General features: G+C 40.7%; 1 protein-coding gene across 4 annotated transcripts in view; it reads right to left on the bottom strand.

The window, feature by feature from the left end:
- Positions 1-1,096: 1,096 nt before the first annotated feature.
- The window catches only part of KCNQ5 (potassium voltage-gated channel subfamily Q member 5), a 689,873-nt gene continuing 672,198 nt past the window's right edge, over positions 1,097-18,771 (bottom strand). For all 4 annotated transcript variants that reach the window (XM_089681376.1, XM_089681374.1, XM_089681378.1 and 1 more), the window contains 2 exons: positions 8,546-8,672; positions 1,097-3,756 (listed from right to left, as the gene is read on the bottom strand). In XM_089681376.1, the coding sequence (XP_089537502.1) occupies positions 2,815-3,756; positions 8,546-8,672 (1,069 nt within the window). In that variant the 3' untranslated portion in view covers positions 1,097-2,814. The remainder of the gene's footprint in view (positions 3,757-8,545; positions 8,673-18,771) is intronic.

The following is an 18,771-nucleotide window of genomic DNA, read 5'->3' as shown; positions in this document are numbered from 1 at the left end:
TTCACATTATAATTTTATTTTTAAAATTTTTTTGGTGGAAGTTTTTTTCTTTCTTTTATATCAATTGGATATTGTGTTTTGACTTAGCATTGTTTATGTGTACTTTTTTTAGTCACTGTTTATAGATATATAGTATATTGTTTACAAACACATTTAGAATTGTGCATTAACTAACAGCTGTCTAATATCAATTGCCAATTAAACCTTTTCTTAGTAAAGACATGTAAAGAAAATTGTAGTACAATGCATTTACAACATGTTTAAAATGTATCTAAAGCCAAAACGTTTTTTTTTATTTTTGTATAAACAAGGGAATTGTTAAAAACTCTTTTCAGGTTTTATTTCCATCTGTGTGTGCTTCCTGTCCTGTATGTAGAAACAGAAGTGAGAGAAAATCTTTACAAAGTGAGGACAATTGACTCCTAGACAGTTCTTGATGGAACAAGTGTACTCACTAAAACATTTTCCTTTAACAACAATTCAAAATTTGGATTTTCTTTTGATGGAAAATAGTTACCAAGACCAATAGAGAGACCAAATCTTCCTAACAGGGACACATACAGCAATGGAAAATAGTTACCAAGACCAATAGAGAGACCAAATCTTCCTAACAGGGATACATACAGCAATAAAATCTTGCCAAGAGATTCTATCCTCTCACCACTCTATCTAAAAACTAATGTTTGGATTTTACACACACTTGAATGCTTTCTTCTATACCAACCACCCAATAAGTATTTGACTAGTTCCAATCGGTGATTTACAAAGAAAGGTAAAGTGGAATAAGGCTGGAATAGTTGACCGTAACAACCAAATTCATTCCTATGTTTTAAAAAATCCCAAATGGTTACCACATTTCTCTATTTTTGTTCCGAAACAGAAAATGTATCAAACAGAAGCAAATGTCTGTATTAACCTTTGTAATTATATTTGTTCTGGGTTCTAATGTAATAGCGAATTGATCTCCTGGTATTTTAAATGATAATGTGAATGTAAAAAATTAAAGTGACATTTTTCGCAGTAGTTTCTAGTTAGCATGGTTTCATACCAGAAATTCCACAAAATACAATAGAAAAACATCAAAAGGATCAAGTGAGCAAATGAAAAGATATCCCTCTTTATTTCCACTTTGAGGAAAAATATCCAATATATTCTTTATATATGATTCATAGAATTGCCCAGTTATGTGCACAAAATTTTATTAAATAAATTAAATTAAAACTAGTAAATTTCAAGCTCTCAAGCATTTCATTTAAGGCAAATACAGTTTACCAAGTTATGTGTGAATAAATTATCAATTAAATCAACTAAGGGTACCTGCTGAGTCTAATGAAGGAAAGAAGCAAAGTAAAAGAAACTTTTTTTCTTTAAAATAAAAACCATTTTTGTATTTTATAATCTCCTACCAAAATGCATAACTATAAGATATGGCAATGTACAATGAAATAAAGGCACGTGAAACATTTTCTTAAAATAAAATTAAAGAAAAAAATATGTATAGATGTACACATTATACAATACTTTTCAATGTACAGAGTTGTTATTTGGCTAAAAAGATGCAGACATTCAAAATAGGTTATTTCTAGTATGAGCTGAGATGTTTAGATACCCTAGATAATGTCACAAAGGTATTAGTAAACAAGCTTTAATAAGATCAAACTGATGTTGTATTAATTAAATAAAAAGTCTAAACGCCATGTGAAATGGCAAACAGTAATTAGCTTTTGTGCTTCAGACATCTTTTGGAACTGATCATCCAATCTTTTGTTCACGTAAGATAAACCATAGAACACAACAAGTCATTTGTAACTCAGGGACATTATTTGAGAACGGAAGGAGTTTTCATCTGAATTTTGACTAGGACTGTGTGTAAGTATTTGCAAAAAATGGCTTTAATAGACAAGGCTGTCAATGAAAAAAAAAGTCACACTGACCACAGTCCTTCTCTTTCCTCTGAAATGACGTCCCTGTTAGTAAATCTATAGACATGGACTCCATATATACAATATACATCATGTAAATATGTTCAAATAACAAGCCTATCATTTAACATCCAAGAATACTTTAAAAAGAAATATGGAGGCAGAACTGATTTCATAGTAAACTGGTTTAGTCCTTAATGAAAGAGTTTGTACAGCATTTATTATTAAGACTGCAGTGACCTTTTCCATGTTTTATAAATTTTCATAGGAAAAGAATGTTCCTAGGAAAAAAACCTGAAAGTGATGTGTCAACGTTATTTTTGTCACAACACTAATTTACCAAAAATATACAGAAATCAACATTCATGTTATGTGTGCATTAAAAGAAGTGAGTTAATGTGTACTTGCCATCACAACTAGCAGCAGTTCAAGTCCTTTTTACGTTCCTTGGTACAATTGCTAGCAGCTGTAACAATTATTTTTCATTGTAAACATGACTTTACACTTCAAATTTGGACAAAATCTATTTTCTCTTTCAAATCAAGGCGCTTTGGACTCTTTGAATTATAATCAGTGATGTATAAACAGTGCCATTAAAAAATAATGTTCAAATATTTGTGGCTTTGCTTGGTAGGCAAGTAACATTTTTACCAAGTAATATATAATCAAGTTTCTAGGGTTAAATTTCTTAATATTTTTATATATTCTTATTTATTTTGTTCTCTTCACTTGAAACATGCATTTTCATGCAGCTGGAAGAGATGGCCCAGAAAAGGCCTGCCTTTCAGTTTCCTTCTGAATCTAGCACTCATAATTTTAAGGGCTTTCAGAATAATTCATGCAATGATAATGATGACTAAAGGAACCATAAACACAAAAAAATACAAAAACTTTACTTATGTTTAACATGAGGAGGGCTTAGGTTTTTTGCACCTTCCCTAGTTTTGCTAATGCTTTGAGATGAAACTGCTATTCCAGTCCTCAAAGAGTCCGATAATAAAGTGGTTTCAACAGTAGGCTCAGAGGCAGCTTCATAAGTTTCAGTTTCCAACTCCTCATCTGCAATAAAAAGCTTTGACTCCCGCCATTGTGGATAAAGTTCCTGGCTGCCTCTTGAGACGCTTGAGTCACTGCATGAAAGCTGTGCATTTAGTTCTTCTGTGGACTGAATCAAATTTTGCACAGAAATTGATTTGCCAAAATCTTTATGTGTGAAGGGGACCGAAGTCAGTACTCCATTATTTGCATCAAGGCTTTTCCTCCTTACAAAATTTTTAGTTAAACCTGATTGTGCAGACTGTACACTTTCCTTTGAGGCAACAAGGCAGGAGGTGACATCACAAATATCTTCTTTTGTGGTCATAGGAATTATGTGAATTGGTTCTGGTCTGCTAATATGTTTCAATGAGGGTGCAGCTGGTATTTGTAATGTTGTTGGTGCTGTTGGCTTCGAGGCCTGGTTTATTTGGTTTGATATACTGTTTGTTACCGTAGTTACAGGTCCATCACTTACATTTGTTGTCACCTGTGTTGCTTGGCTTTGCATTGCTGGACTAAATCCATAGTAAGCAGGTGCACTGAATTCATTTGGTGTAAGTACAAACTGTAACCCCCGAGGGATGTTGGCACTAGCTGATCTTGTTATGAATCCACTATGCTGTGCAGAACTGGACAAATCTTTGCTGTCTATTGGACTTTGATAATCTGAAGTTTGTTCACATTCAAATAGCGGCATCTGAAATGATGCCAAAGTCAGTGCTGAGGCAGATCCTTTTTTTAAGACCTGTTGGTAGATATCAAGTAGGCTGTCCAATTTTGACTCGATGGATTGCACCTGCAGATGGGACAGTAAATACTTTTAGCCTTCACACTGTCTTAATAAAATAAGTGAATATGTACAGCAAACATTTTATAGGTATTTTTATTCAAAAGGACTGCATATGCATCTCTAGCAGTTAAACAGGAACAACCTGTATTATAGTATACTATGTAGGCTTTTATAAATGTCAAATATATGTTCAAATTATTTATTTATTTATTTATTTATTTCAGGTACTTCTATAGTGCAGTCGATTATGCAGCGCTTTACATATACAGTGGGGCAAAAAATATTTAGTCAGCCACCAATTGTGCAAGTTCTCCCACTTAAAAAGATGAGAGAGGCCTGTAATTGGCATCATAGGTAGACCTCAACTATGAGAGACAAAATGAGAAAAAAAATCCAGACAATCATATTGGCTGATTTGGAAAGAATTTATTTGCAAATTATGGTGGAAAATAAGTATTTGGTCAATATCAAAAGTTCATCTCAATACTTTGTTATATATCCTTTGTTGGCAATGACAGAGGTCAAACGTTTCCTGTAAGTCTTCACAAGGTTGGCACATACTGTTGCTGTTATGTTGGCCCATTCCTCCATGCAGATCTCCTCTAGAGCAGTGATGTTTTGGGGCTGTCGCTCGGCAACACGGACTTTCAACTCCCTCCAAAGGTTTTCTATGGATTTGAGATCTGGAGACTGACTAGGCCACTCCAGGACCTTGAAATGGTTCTTACGAAGCCACTCCTTCGTTGCCCGGGCGGTGTGTTTGGGATCATTGTTATGTTGAAAGACCCAGCCACGTTTCATCTTCAATGCCCTTGCTGATGGAAGGAGGTTTGTACTCAAAATCTCACGATACATGGCCCCATTCATTCTGTCCTGTATATGGATCAGTCGCCCTGGTCCCTTTGCGAAGAAACAGCCCCAAAGCATGATGTTGCCACCCCCATGCTTCACAGTAGGTATGGTGTTCTTTGGATGCAACTCAGCATTCTCTCTCCTCCAAACACGACGAGTTGTGTTTCTACCAAACAGTTCTATTTTGGTTTCATCTGACCATATGACATTCCCCCAATCCTCTTCTGGATCATCCAAATGCTCTCTAGCAAACTTCAGACGGGCCCGGACATGTACTAGCTTAAGCAGGGGGCACGTCTGGCACTGCAGGATCTGAGTCCCTGGCGGCGTAGTGTGTTACTGATGGTAGCCTTTGTTACGTTGGTCCCAGCTCTCTGCAGGTCATTCACTAGGTCCCCCCGTGTGGTCCTGGGATTTTTGCTCATCGTTCTTGTGATCATTTTGACCCCACGGGGTAAGATCTTGTGTGGCGCCCCAGATCGAGGGACATTATCAGTGGTCTTGTATGTCTTCCATTTTCTAATTATTGCTCCCACAGTTGATTTGTTTACACCAAGCTGCTTACCTATTGCAGATTCAGTCTTTCCAGCCTGGTGCAGGTCTACAATTTTTTGTTTCTGGTGTTCTTCGACAGCTTTTTGCTCTTCACCATAGTGGAGTTTAGAGTGTGACTGTTTGAGGTTGTGGACAGGTGTCTTTTATACTGATAACAAGTTCAAACAGGTGCCATTGATACTGGTAATGAGTGCAGGACAGAGGAGCCTCTTAAAGAAGAAGGTACAGGTCTGTGAGAGACAGAAATCTTGCTTGTTTGTAGGTGACCAAATACATATTTTCCATCATAATTTGCAAATAAATTCTTTCCAAATCAGCCAATGTGATTGTCTGGATTTTTTTTCTCATTTTGTCTCTCATAGTTGAGGTCTACCTATGATGCCAATTACAGGCCTCTCTCATCTTTTTAAGTGGGAGAACTTGCACAAATGGTGGCTGACTAAATACTTTTTTGCCCCACTGTATATTGTACATTCACATCGGTCCCTAACCCTCAAGGGGCTTACAATCTAAGGTCCCTAACTCACATTCATACATACACATACTAGGGCCAATTTAGACAGGAGCCAATTCACCTACCAGCATGTCTTTGGAGTGTGGGAGGAAACCGGAGTACCCGGAGGAAACTCACGCAGGCACAGGGAGAACATGCAAACTCCAGGCAGGTGGTGTCGTGGTTGGGATTTGAACCAACGACCCTAGCACTGCCAGGCGGAAGTGCTAACCATTTAGCCACTGTGCTGCCCCACATGTGTACATTGTGTATTTTATACTTTTTGCTTTTGTAGTTTTAATGAATAATTTTACATATTAATTTGATTCTGGGGCCAGAAGCTGAAGAACTAAAGGAAACATTATTCAGATTAATACAAAGATTGACATATTGAATTTTTGGCCAAAGCCCAAAGTAAACCTCGATGGATAACTTCTTGTTACAGTAGTGTGTTGCTAAGTGTAGTGGACTAATGGCATCTGAGTGCATAAGCATGCTTTACCTCAAGAGAAATTTATTTGCTATGTTCATAAAAATATATTGTATTGTCTCTTTAGGTGTTTAGAGGTCTTTAAAACTTGGGATGCTCTCATATGCTTCCTAAAGTGTAACCCTCCTTGCTTTTTACATCTGGCTATTGGTCCTTAAAGTGGAACTTCACTTTCTCAATCAACATGGAACATTTCTAATCATTATGCTGCTAGCATTAGTAAATAGATAGTAAAGTATATCATATTTACTGGTTTTTATATATATATTTTTGCATTCCTTCATTTACTTCCTTGTTTCCATGTCTAGGCAAATGATGTCATACATCCCAGGAGTCTTCAGGAGAGGAGGGAGAGTTCTCAGCTCAGCCAATGCCTGAGCTAGGTACAGATGGATGCCCGGACGTAACTGCTACAGTAATCATCTGTCCTTACTCAAGATGGCCAGTGCCAGAAATGCCAGGAGGTGTTTTTCAAAATGATTTCTCAGCAAAATAAAGCATGGAGACATGGATGGATAGAAAAATTTGTTTTGAATATTAAAAATTAATTATATAGCATTTTTGGTTTGTGGTACTCAGATGCAGTTCAGTTCCACTTTAAAGTGTTACTAAACCCAGGACCCTGCATTCACTATATCTGGTCTCCCACAGTACATAGAATATGAAAGTGCAATTATTTTAGTAAATATAAACTGCTAAATAACTTTTCGCATCAGCAGTTAGAGCAGTCTTGTGACTTCTATCAGTGTCCAGCAGAGCACTGGTTAAAGCTTGTATGAGGAGCTTTCATTTTGCTCTAGGAGGATGCAGAACCCCTGACTTCTGTCTGGACAGTGCTGATTGGCCCTGTGCTGATCACATGCACTCTCGCAAGAAAAAAAACCTCTGTAGCAATACACACGAAACTGTGGATCCTAAGAGGTTAATCGTTGTGTAAAAATGCTATTTGATCCTGACTTTTCTGATCCTCCCCTTCTTCCAGTGTCTCCTGATAAGACATATCGTGTGGAGACACTCTGCACATGTTCAATTTTTTCTTGGGAGCATGCATGTGATCAGCACAGGGCCAATCACTGTCCAGACAGAAGTCAGGGGTTCTGCATCCTCCTAGAGCAAAATGAAAACTCCTCATACAAGGTTTAATCTGTGCTCTGCTGGACACTGATAGAAGTCACAAGATTGCTCTAACTGCTGATGACAATGGTTATTTAGCAGTTTATATTTACTTATGAGAAACGTTATTTAGCAGTTTATATTTACTAAATCAATTGCACTTCCATACACTATGTACTGTGGGAGACCAGATATAGTGAACGCAGGGTCCTGGGTTTAGTAAAACTTTAAAGTGGAATTAAACTGCATCTGAGTACCACAAATCAAAAATGCAATAAAATTGCACATCCATATTCTATGTACTGTGGGAGACCAGATATAGTGAATGCAGGGTCCTGGGTTTAGTAAAACTTTAAAGTGGAATTAAACTGCATCTGAGTACCACAAATCAAAAATGCTATAAAATTGCACATCCATATTCTGTGCACTGTGGCAGACCGGGGTTTAGTAACACTTTAAACTTCTAAGTGCTAAATATTGTTTTGCCATGAGGAGTGTTGAACATTTCTGGTTCTTCTACTGCTGTTGTAAACTATATCAGTAAAAGCTCTTTATTGTTCATCTAATTTGCCCTGAAGTCTCTAAACGGGTGCATGTAAGGTTTATCAAAAGAACAGGGCTTACAACAAGGAGACTGAAGAGGTTAGAAAAGATACAGTTATTGAGCAGAGAGCTGTCCAGAGGATGCTATATTGCTGTTGCTAATAACTACTGCATTTGTGTCACTTGCTAAAGCAACCAGCCAACAAGGAAATGGGTGACATGTTCAGGGTGATGGATACTCTGATTGTTAATGGGGTGTTGTGAATGGCCCATTAACTAGCGACTGGCCATGGTTTAATCGGGGCTCCTGTCTATGGTTTAAGCATTAGCAAGTGCATATCCACAGTGTCCCCACTAGGGCACCTTAAGCTCTGCCCACACGTTACTTATACCTTCAGCACTAGATACAATCCAATAGCAAGAGAAATATGTAACATGACATTGATGACCTCCTGCTGAAAGTGCTAGTTCCTTGGCATCCTCTGATTTCCATATACCGAGTGAAACCAGAACTCCTCATTCACATACCACTTCTGGGTCCATGAACCACAAGGCATTAAAGGCAGTAGATTAGCATGACAGCCAAGCAACTAGCATCTTCAAGTGTTTGCCTGGAGCAGTGTCATTTATACACATTAGTATTTTCAGAAGCATATGGTAGCCCACATATTTAATTCAGTGCAGTTTTATTTTAATAAGTTATTTTAAGGCAAAACTAATAAGAATAAAAGAAAAACTAATTTTATTACCTGCTTCTCAACTTTAACCACTCGACCCAACATACTGAGGTCATCCGCGGTCTCAATTTCAGAAACACTTTTTTCCCGGCTTTTTTTATCAGTGGTTATTTGACCTTTTCCAAGAATTTGGTCAACCCTGTAAGTGTTAAAAAATACTAAATCATACTTTGGTTTATAGTAGCATTGTAATCAGAATATTATTCATTTGTTTCCCTAGATTTGTTATTCTTGCTTTCTCATTTTTTTCCCCTAGAACATATCAATTTAACACTCAAAACCCTAAGAACAAGTAGACAATTCTAATCTCTTTAAAATGGTTGTAAAAGGTTTTTTTTACATTCATGCATTCTATGCAGCTCCCCTCTCAGCTCCCCCTTATACTTACCTGAGCCTCATCGCGATCTTGGAGATGAGAGAGAGTTTGGCTCTCTGGGGACTCTCCTTCCTTATTGGCTGAGACAGCATTGCTGTGAATCACAGCCAGTAAAGCAATGAGAAGAAAGAGGGGCAGGGTCAAGTTGAGGCTTTGTGTGGGAGTGGACATGCAGAGAATCGGCTCAGGAGTGAACCTGCTCCAATGCCCAAACAGCAAGCTACTTGCTGTGGGGGCACTTTGCAGAAGGGAGAGACAAGTGGTGCAAAACCACTGCACAGATGTAACATGTTTGTTATTTAGATAAATAAAATGCCTTTAATACTTTTATCACTTTAATTGTAGTAACCATTTCAGCTTGTAGTGCCGCTCAAAGCCAGAGAACGTGAAATAACCCTGTTGGTAACAGAAAGTGGGAGTCAGCGTCCTTGCATTGATTTAGGAACAATGAAAGTAAAAAAGGATGGAAGCTGCATCAACCATTCCCAGTGAGAGCAGCGGTGTTGATCTCTGCTGCCACTCCAGCCATGCCCCTTGTGGCTTGGCTAAGACTAACTCCGCTACTCTTACTGGGGATGGTTGATGTGGCGTCTGTCTTTCTCTACTCTAATTGTAGTATTATGAAACAATGAAAACAGATAACACACTCAGAAAGAGACTTTGTGTTTATGAACACTAATTAGAAAGCTATAGCAATGATTAGCAGAGTTGTGTTAAGCATTCTAGATGGGGTGATGCTGACTAACACCATTGTTGTCTGCAGTGAACAGTGCATTTATCCCCCATTAAAAACAGTTACTAAGACCATTATAAAGACTATCATCATGAAAAAAAGAAATCTGCAGCAGGTATAAAGTGCATTCTTGTTCAAACTTTTTATTGGGTTTTAAAGTTACATGGCATACAACAATATGCAAAGTACGTTCACAGTAGAAAAAAATTAAGGCATGAGGCATAGTGGCCAATTTTAACCACTTGCCTACAGGGCACTTATACCCCCTTCCTGCCCAGGCCAATTTCCAGCTTTCAGCGCTGTCACAATTTGAATGACAATTACGCGGTCATGCAACACTGTACCCATATGAAATTTTTATAATTTTTTTGAGACAGATAGAGCTTTCTTTTGGTGGTATTTAATCACCTCTGGGATTTTTATTTTTTCTTAAACAAACCAAAAACCACTGAAAATTTTGAAAAAAAAATTTTTTTCTTAGTTTTTGTTATACAATTTTGTAAATAAGTGATTTTTCTCCTTCACTGATGTGCGCTAATGAGGCTGCAGTGATGGGCACTGATAGGCTGCACTGATGGACACTGATAGGTGGCACTGATGGGCACTGATGAGGAGGCACTGGTAGGTTGCACTGATGGGCATTGACAAGCATCACTGATGGGCACTGAAAGGCAGCACTGATACACGACACTGATACATGACACTGATAGGCGGCACTGACTGGCACTGTTAGGCGGCACTGACTGGCACTGATAGGTGACACTGATTGGCATTGATAGGTGGCACTGACTGGCACTGATGGGTGACATTGAAAGGCAGCTCAGATGGGCACTGATATGTGGCATTGATGTGCACTGGTATGCACTGATATGTGGCATTGATGTGGCACTGATGGGCACTGGCACGTGGCACTGATGGGCACTGGCACGTGGCACTGAGGGGCACTGACAGGTGGCACTTCTGGGGCCACACTGATCATCAGGGCACACTGATCATCAGTCCCCTGATGATCAGTGTACATGTCCCCTCTGCGGAAAGCCGATTACCGACTCTCCTCTCCTCTCGAGCTGTCAGCATGACAGCTCGAGAGGAGAGAAATGCCGATAACTGGCATTTCCATGTTTACATGTGATCAGCTGTGATTGGACACAGCTGATCACATGACCTAGCCGTCATCTTCGGCTCTTTCCGTGATCTGCTGTGTCCGAGGGACACAGTGCACCAGCAATAGCCGCACTCCTGAGCCGCGCTGCGTGCTCCTGAGCCGCACATGCACAGTGAGAATGGTAGGACGTCATATGACGTCCTATCAGAACGAGAGAACCACCTTGTGCCCGTCATTGTACTATAGGGCGGGCGGAAGGTGGTTAAAGTTCCAACTGTTGTAAACATAGGGGAAACCGCAATGAGTGGGAGAGAGTAATACAAAATAAAAGGAACAGGGTATTGTTAGATGGAAACAAATGAGTGCTACTCCTAGGACATACAGATGGGTTCCTTGGAAGGTGAAGAAAAAACAATTGGGATAGTGTGAACGGACAGAGTTAAAGAAAAAGAGAAAGAAAAGGGGGAAAATAGAAAAAAAAGAAAAAAGGGGGGGAGCGGACAGAGAGTGTGACTACCAGAATAGAGAGGGGGGCTTGGGACTGGACCAAGGCTCAGGACTACAATCAGAGGGGGGAGATTATTAAGGGAGGAGCAATGATTTGGGGGGGGGGAGGAAGTGTTCCACCCAGGGGGAACACACTGACAAAAATTTAGGGACAGTGTCTGTAATGGCTGCTTCCACTTTAGTATCATTGCCTGTGTCACCTTATTCTGAAACGCCAGTATGCACAGGGATGGGGTTTTCCAAGATTTAGGGTATAAAGTGCATTCATTAATTCATAAAGTAAATTTGAAGGCATATACTTGTAACAGCAGGCAATAGTGCCAAAGCATGTCTGCCTCTTCTTGATTCCTGCACATTATTACTGGCCAGTAACCTTGCCAATCATGATGAGAAACAATAAAGAATGTGTGAAGACAGGACCTAGATGCAAGATTCAGCAAAACTCAGTCAGAGCTTCGCCTGTTAAAATATCCTCGGATTTTATTATGACAAGAGGGTTTCAAAAGCTGCTACAGATATCTTGAGGCATGTAGCATAGTTTACCTGTATCAGCTTCTTTTTTTGTGATGGCAGAGGCCCTTTAAACTTTAGGTATCTGCATGCTGTAATACAATTATTTTTATATCTCTAAAACATTTAACATGTAACAGTAGAATAAAAATGTGTTTGTTATATTCTGAATAGCATGGGGAAAGGGGTTAGAACCTCTGTCAAATTGTTATTGTTGTTTGTTTTCCTGTTATGATTTTTCCATTACTTCCTGATGTGCCTTTGGAACACCTGGGAAATACACTATATTGCCAAAAGTATTGGGACACCTGCCTTTACACACACACGAACATTAATGGCATCCCAGTCTTAGTCCATAGGGTTCAATATTGAGTTGACCCACCCTTTGCAGCTATAACAGCTTCAACTTTTCTGGGAAGGCTGTCCACAAGGTTTAGGAGTGTGACTATTCTTCCAGAAGCGCATTTGTGAAGTCAGACACTAATGTCATACTTGAAGACCTGGCTCGCATTCTCCACTCTAATTCATCCCAAAGGTGTTCTATCGGGTTGAGGTCAGGACTCGCTCATCCATGTCTTTATGGACCTTGCTTTGTGCAATGGTACGCAGTCATGTTGGAACAGGAAGGGCCATCCCCAAACTGTTCCCACAAAGTTGGGAGCATGCAGTTGTCCATAATGTCTTGGTATGCTGATGCCTTAAGAGTTCACTTCACTGGAACTAAGGGGCCAAGCCCAACCCCTGAAAAACAACCCCACACCATAATCCCCTCTCCACCAAGCTTTACACTTGGCACAATGCAGCCAGGCAAGTACCTTTCTCCTGGCAACTGCCAAACCCAGACATGTCAATCGGATTGCCAGACAGAGAAGCATGATTCGTTTCTGCAGAAAACACATCTCCACTGCTCTAGAGTCCAGTGGCAGTGTGCTTTACACCACTGTATCCGACACTTTGCATTGGACTTGGTGATGTAAGGCTTGGATGCAGCTGCTTGGCCATGGAAACCCATTCCATGAAGCTCTCTACATACTGCTGCTGTGCTAATCTGAAGGCCACATGAAGTTTGGAGGTCTTTAGCTATTGACTGTGCAGTCAGTTGGCGACTTCTACGCACTGTGCGCTTCAGCATGCGCTGACCCCGCTCTGTCATTTTATGTGGCCTATCACTTCATGGCTGAGTTGCTGTTTTTCCCAGTTGCTTCCACTTTGTTATAATACCACTAACAGCTGACCGTGGAATATTTAGTAGCAAGGAAATTTCACAGATGGACTTATTGCACAGGTGGCAACCTATCACAGTACCACGCTTGAATTCACTGAGCTCCTGAGGGCGACCCATTCTTTCACAAATGTTGTAGAAGCAGTCTTCATGCTTAGGTGTTTGATTATATACACCTGTGGCCATGGCGGTGATTGGAACACCTGAATCCAATGATTTGGAGGGGTATCCTAATGCTTTTGGGAAAATATTGTATCTCTAATGGGGACACACAGTATTAAAACTTCTTAAATAGGTTGAGAAGGGCCTCACAGATCAAAAGCACATTTCCAACCTGTTCCCTAAACATTTACTTTCTCTCTGGGATAGGCTTAAGGTCCCTTTGGGCTTCTCTCCTCACATGTACCATTATCATTTTTAAAGGATCCATCATTTTACTCAGCTATTGCCTCCCCACTCTCTTTCTGGACTTGGGTGGATGCAAAATTATTGGACTCCATAAATTAAATATGTTGTACCTACATGGCTTTTAAAACCTTTCCAGCCCTACAGGAATCATACAGCCTGCCCAACATGGAAATATTTTGCTATTTACAAATTAAACATTTTTATTCCCCTTATGTTAAGCAAGGTCTACCCCTTGATCTCCCCACATATACATGCCAATGGTAGATGGACCTCAAAATTACTATAGAAGCAGAGAACTGGAATGACATATGAGCTTTAGCCAAATCCTCATCACAGAATATTGTCGCCCTGGAAAGAATTACAAACTTTTGACTTGATGGTACCTGGTTCCTGCCAGATTTACTAAATTTGATCGGAATTACCCGTTGGTTTGTTTCTATGGCTCAGTTCAGAAAGTTATAGTGGGAGTGTAATAGTGTGGCAGATAATCTGACACTCGCTGGGAGATTCACTAACTAACTGACTGACTTCAATAGTGACACTAATGCAGTGATCAGTGCTAAAATTGTACACTGACACTAATGACACTGGCTTGGGAGGGTTTTCAGGGAGAAGAAATAGACCGATCACAGTTCTCTGTACACAGAGTTCTGTTTTTTTGTGAACACAGAACACTGTGCATGATTGGACACAGGTGATCAAAAATCATTGGCTGAAGTCAGCTGCCAAACTCATGCTGTGTCCACAGCATGGGTCAGCAGGGGGCACACGCATTCACACCACTGAATTGTGCCTGCGCCTGCCGCCCATTTGCAGTATATTTACTGTGAGCGGTTGGCAGGTGTTTAAAGCAGTTACTGTAAATTATACATATTTCAGCTCTGTATTTAACAGTTTGATTTCTGCTTTAACCACCTTCCGCCCGCCATATAGGACAATGATGGGCACAAGGTGGTTCTATCGTTCTGGGAGAACGTCATATGACGTCCTTCCATTCTCACCGCGCATGTGCGGCTGAGGGAAAGAGCCGAAGATGTCAGCTCGGTCATGTGATCAGCTGTGTCCAATCACAGCTGATCACATGTAAACACGGAAATGCCGGTTATAAGCATTTCTTTCCTCTCAAGCTGTCACGCTGACAGCTCGAGAGGAGAGGAGAGCCGGTAATTGGCTTTCCGCAGAGGGGACATGTACACTGATCATCAGGGCACTGATAATCAGTGTGCCCTGATGATCAGTGTGGCCCCAGAAGTGCCACCTGTCAGTGTCCATCAGTGCCAGCAGTCAGTGATCATCAGTGCCACGTGCCAGTGCCCATCAGTGCCACATCAATGCCACATATCAGTGCATACCAGTGCACATCAATGCCACATATCAGTGCCCATCTGAGCTGCCTTTCAATGTCACTCATCAGTGCCAGTCAGTGCCACCTATCAGTGCCAGTCAGTGTTGCCTATCAGTGCGCATCAGTGCTGCCTAAAAGCGCCAGTCAGTGCTGCCTATCAGTGCAGCCTATCAGTGCCGCCTATCAGTGTCATGTATTAGTGCTGCCTTTTAGTGCCCATCAGTGATGCCTGTCAATGTCCATCAGTGCAACCTACCAGTGCCTCCTCATCAGTGCCCATCAGTGCCACCTATCAGTGTCCATCAGTGCAGCCTATCAGTGCCCATCACTGATACTCGTACACTCCCTGATTATCTCACACCTCGACTACTGCAACTCCCTCCTCACCGGCCTACCCCAGTGCAGGCTCTCCCTGCTTCAGACCATCCTGAACTCAGCAGCTAGACTCATCCACCTCACCAACCGCTCCACCTCTGCCACCCCCCTCTGCCTATCTCTCCACTGGCTTCCTATTGCCCAACGCATCAAATTCAAACTACTCACTCTGACCTACAAAGCCATTCACAACACTGCCCCTATCTACCTCACCAACCTGATTCCCAGGTACCACCCTACCCGTACCCTTCGCTCTTCACAGGACCTCCTTCTATCTTGCTCCCTGGTCTCCTCCCACGCACGACTGCAAGACTTCTCCAGGTCCTCCCCCATCCTCTGGAACTCACTACCCCAATCCATCAGACTGTCACCTTCCCTCCTCACCTTCAGGTGCTCCCTGAAAACCCACCTCTTCAGGGAAGCCTACCCTACCCTCACCTAACAGCCGTTCTCCTTCAGTCCTCCTACCACTCCATCCCCCATGGCCGCTTCCTCCTGTACCACTACCCCCTCCCTCCTAGATTGTAAGCTCGAAAGAGTAGGGCCCACTAACCCCTCGTGTGCTGTTTGTAGTTGCTGTACTGTTTCATGTATTGTCCCCCCCTCTATTGTACAGCGCTGAGCAAACCCTTTGGCGCTATATAAACTCGATGTAATAATAATAATAATCACTGCAGCCTCATTAGCGCACATCAGTGAAGGAGAAAAATCACTTATTTACAAAATTGTATAACAAAAACTAAGAAAAAACTTTTTTTTTCAAAATTTTCAGTGGTTTTTAATTTGTTTAAGAAAAAATAAAATCCCAGAGGTGATTAAATACCACCAAAAGAAAGCTCTATCTGTCTCAAAAACATGATAAAAATTTCATATGGGTACAGTGTTGCATGACCGCGCAATTGTCATTCAAATTGTGACAGCGCTGAAAGCTGGAAATTGGCCTTGGCAGGAAAGGGGTATAAGTGCCTTGTAGGCTAGTGGTTAAAGATCCAAAATAATTTCACTGTAAGGAATATACTTTATTGATTTTACAAAAGTAAACCAACTTTTGGACATTAATATTCTTCAAATTCCTAGCTGAATAACAGTCATGAAACTATATTCAAGATTACTCTACACCAGAGAGCAATGTGCAAAGAGCAGAAACCCATCACAACTAATGAGAATGACTTTTTTTCCCAATGATAGTTTATTGGTTTCTATATGCTATTGCACAGATCTCATTTCTCTCTGCACTGCTTTATAAGCCTGTTTGATTTAAGCCAATATCACCAAAACCTTGTCTATTTTAAAATATGTTGGAAGATTTACTGATGCCTTAAAAGGTAACTATAATCATCATTTTTTTTTGAAAACGTGAACATGATTAGCTTAACCACTTGGGGTGCAGTTGCTGATTTTAAATGGCTCTGGGACAGCGGCTATTTGTCCCAGCACCATTCTGAAATGGCACCAAGACTTAACAGTTTTCTCAGGTCCTGCCCAGGTTGCGGATTAATGGTGCTGACAGTCAATGGTAGCTTGGATCTAGCAATAAGCCCAGGAGCTGACATCAGCTCCTGGGCTCCCAAACCTATGCAGTAGAGTGCTCTGAAGCACTGTAAACACAATGCTTCCACATGGGATGTTAGAGTAAGATAACTTTATGGTGCTTCCTGTAATTGCGGTGGCTTATGAAAAGCTGACGCAACATAGTCTATTCTCTTCTTCCAGCAGTAGATCATTATTATAGTGATTACTGTATAGCAGGGGTGGGCAAACTTTTTGACTCTAGGGCCGCAATGGGTTCATATATTGGACCCGGGGGCCGGACCCATAGTAATTCATCCCCCATAGTAATTCATCCCCCATATAGTAATTCATCCCCCCTATAGTAATTAATCCCCCATATAGTAATTCATCCCCCATAGTAATTCATCCCCCATATAGTAATTCATCCCCCCTATAGTAATTCATCCCCCCTATAGTAATTAATCCCCCATATAGTAATTCATCCCCCATAGTAATTCATCCCCCATAGTAATTCATCCCCCATATAGTAATTCATCCCCCATAGTAATTCATCCCCCATATAGTAATTCATCCCCCCTATAGTAATTAATCCCCCATATAGTAATTCATCCCCCATAGTAATTCATCCCCCATATAGTAATTCATCCCCCATATAGTAATTCATCCCCCATAGTAATTCATCCCCCATAGTAATTCATCCCCCATATAGTAATTCATCCCCCATAGTAATTCATCCCCCATATAGTAATTCATCCCCCATAGTAATTCATCCCCCATATAGTAATTCATCCCCCCTATAGTAATTAATCCCCCATATAGTAATTCATCCCCCATAGTAATTCATCCCCCATATAGTAATTCATCCCCCATATAGTAATTCATCCCCCATAGTAATTCATCCCCCATAGTAATTCATCCCCCATATAGTAATTCATCCCCCATAGTAATTCATCCCCCATATAGTAATTCATCCCCCCTGTAGTAATTCATTCCCCATATTGTGTCAATTCACTTACCTTTGCTCCGTGCGTTCCTCTCGCCGTGTTCCCGCGCCGTTCCGGTCTTCAGGGCGGACTGTGAGAGGAGCCTAGCTCCCCTCACGTTCGTCACGCTGCCCCGCCTACATCCTGACAGCCAATGTTTGCCACGCTCCGCGGGCCGGATTAAAAGGTCCGCCAGGCCGTATACGACCCGCGGGCCGTAGTTTGCCCATTGCTGCTGTATAGTGATCTATTTCTACTTGATTGCAGCTAGCTATAGATCAAAATTAGGTGGTAAAGAGTTGGACATGGCAGCTGGATCAAGTCTCTACTCATCTGATCCAGACACCTCATAAGGAAAAAAGTTCAGTAAAACTAAAAGAAAAAATTCCCTCACCAGATTTAACCACAGGTCACAAGAATGATATTGGGTGATCTGAATGACAATTGCATTTACTGTGTGAGTAGCAGATGCTCTAGTAAGCGAATGCAAAGTCATTTTAGCAATTGCAAACCTGTGAAGAAGTCGCCATCATGCTAACTTCTATGTTTACCAACACGACTTGATCTTATCTCAGTGTTATGCTAACAATTTATACAAAACAATCACATTTATGTGATATCCTTTTAATACTTTTTTTATCCCTTTTTTATCCCTGAGGCCCCTTTCACATGGGCGTTTAGTCTAGATTCGTCTGTTAGTTTTTCAGGCTGATCCAAGCTGAACCACAGTGTATGTCTATGGGTGAGCGGATTGAAAGGATCATCATCCGTTTACATCAGACTACATTAGCATCCATTCAGGTCCATTTTTTTTAAAGAAGCAAGGCTGTGTCCTTTTTTCTTTAGAAGGATCTGAATGGATGTAAAGTGATGTCATCCATTTACGTCCTTTCTGTTTATGTCTGTTTTTAGGCAAGAAATACTTTCTGTTTATTCTTTTGTCACCTCCAATTGGTCTCTGCAACAACTATGAAAAAACAGATGCAAAAATGGATGTAGACTGATATAAACTTATGTAAACTGAACTCAACTGTAGATGGATATGCAAACTGATTAAGCCCTGGTTCACACGAATGTGGTGGGATTTCAGGAACAGCTGCAATTTGTGTTCTGGCTTATTTTGTGACATTGAAAGTGCATTGCATTTAAACACCCAAGTGTG

This window comes from Staurois parvus, unplaced genomic scaffold, assembly GCF_062004578.1.
Source record: "Staurois parvus isolate SC_StPar_1 unplaced genomic scaffold, SC_StPar_1.0 ptg000264l, whole genome shotgun sequence".
Lineage (NCBI taxonomy): Eukaryota > Metazoa > Chordata > Amphibia > Anura > Ranidae > Staurois > Staurois parvus.
This window is presented reverse-complemented; position numbering and strand designations above follow the sequence as displayed.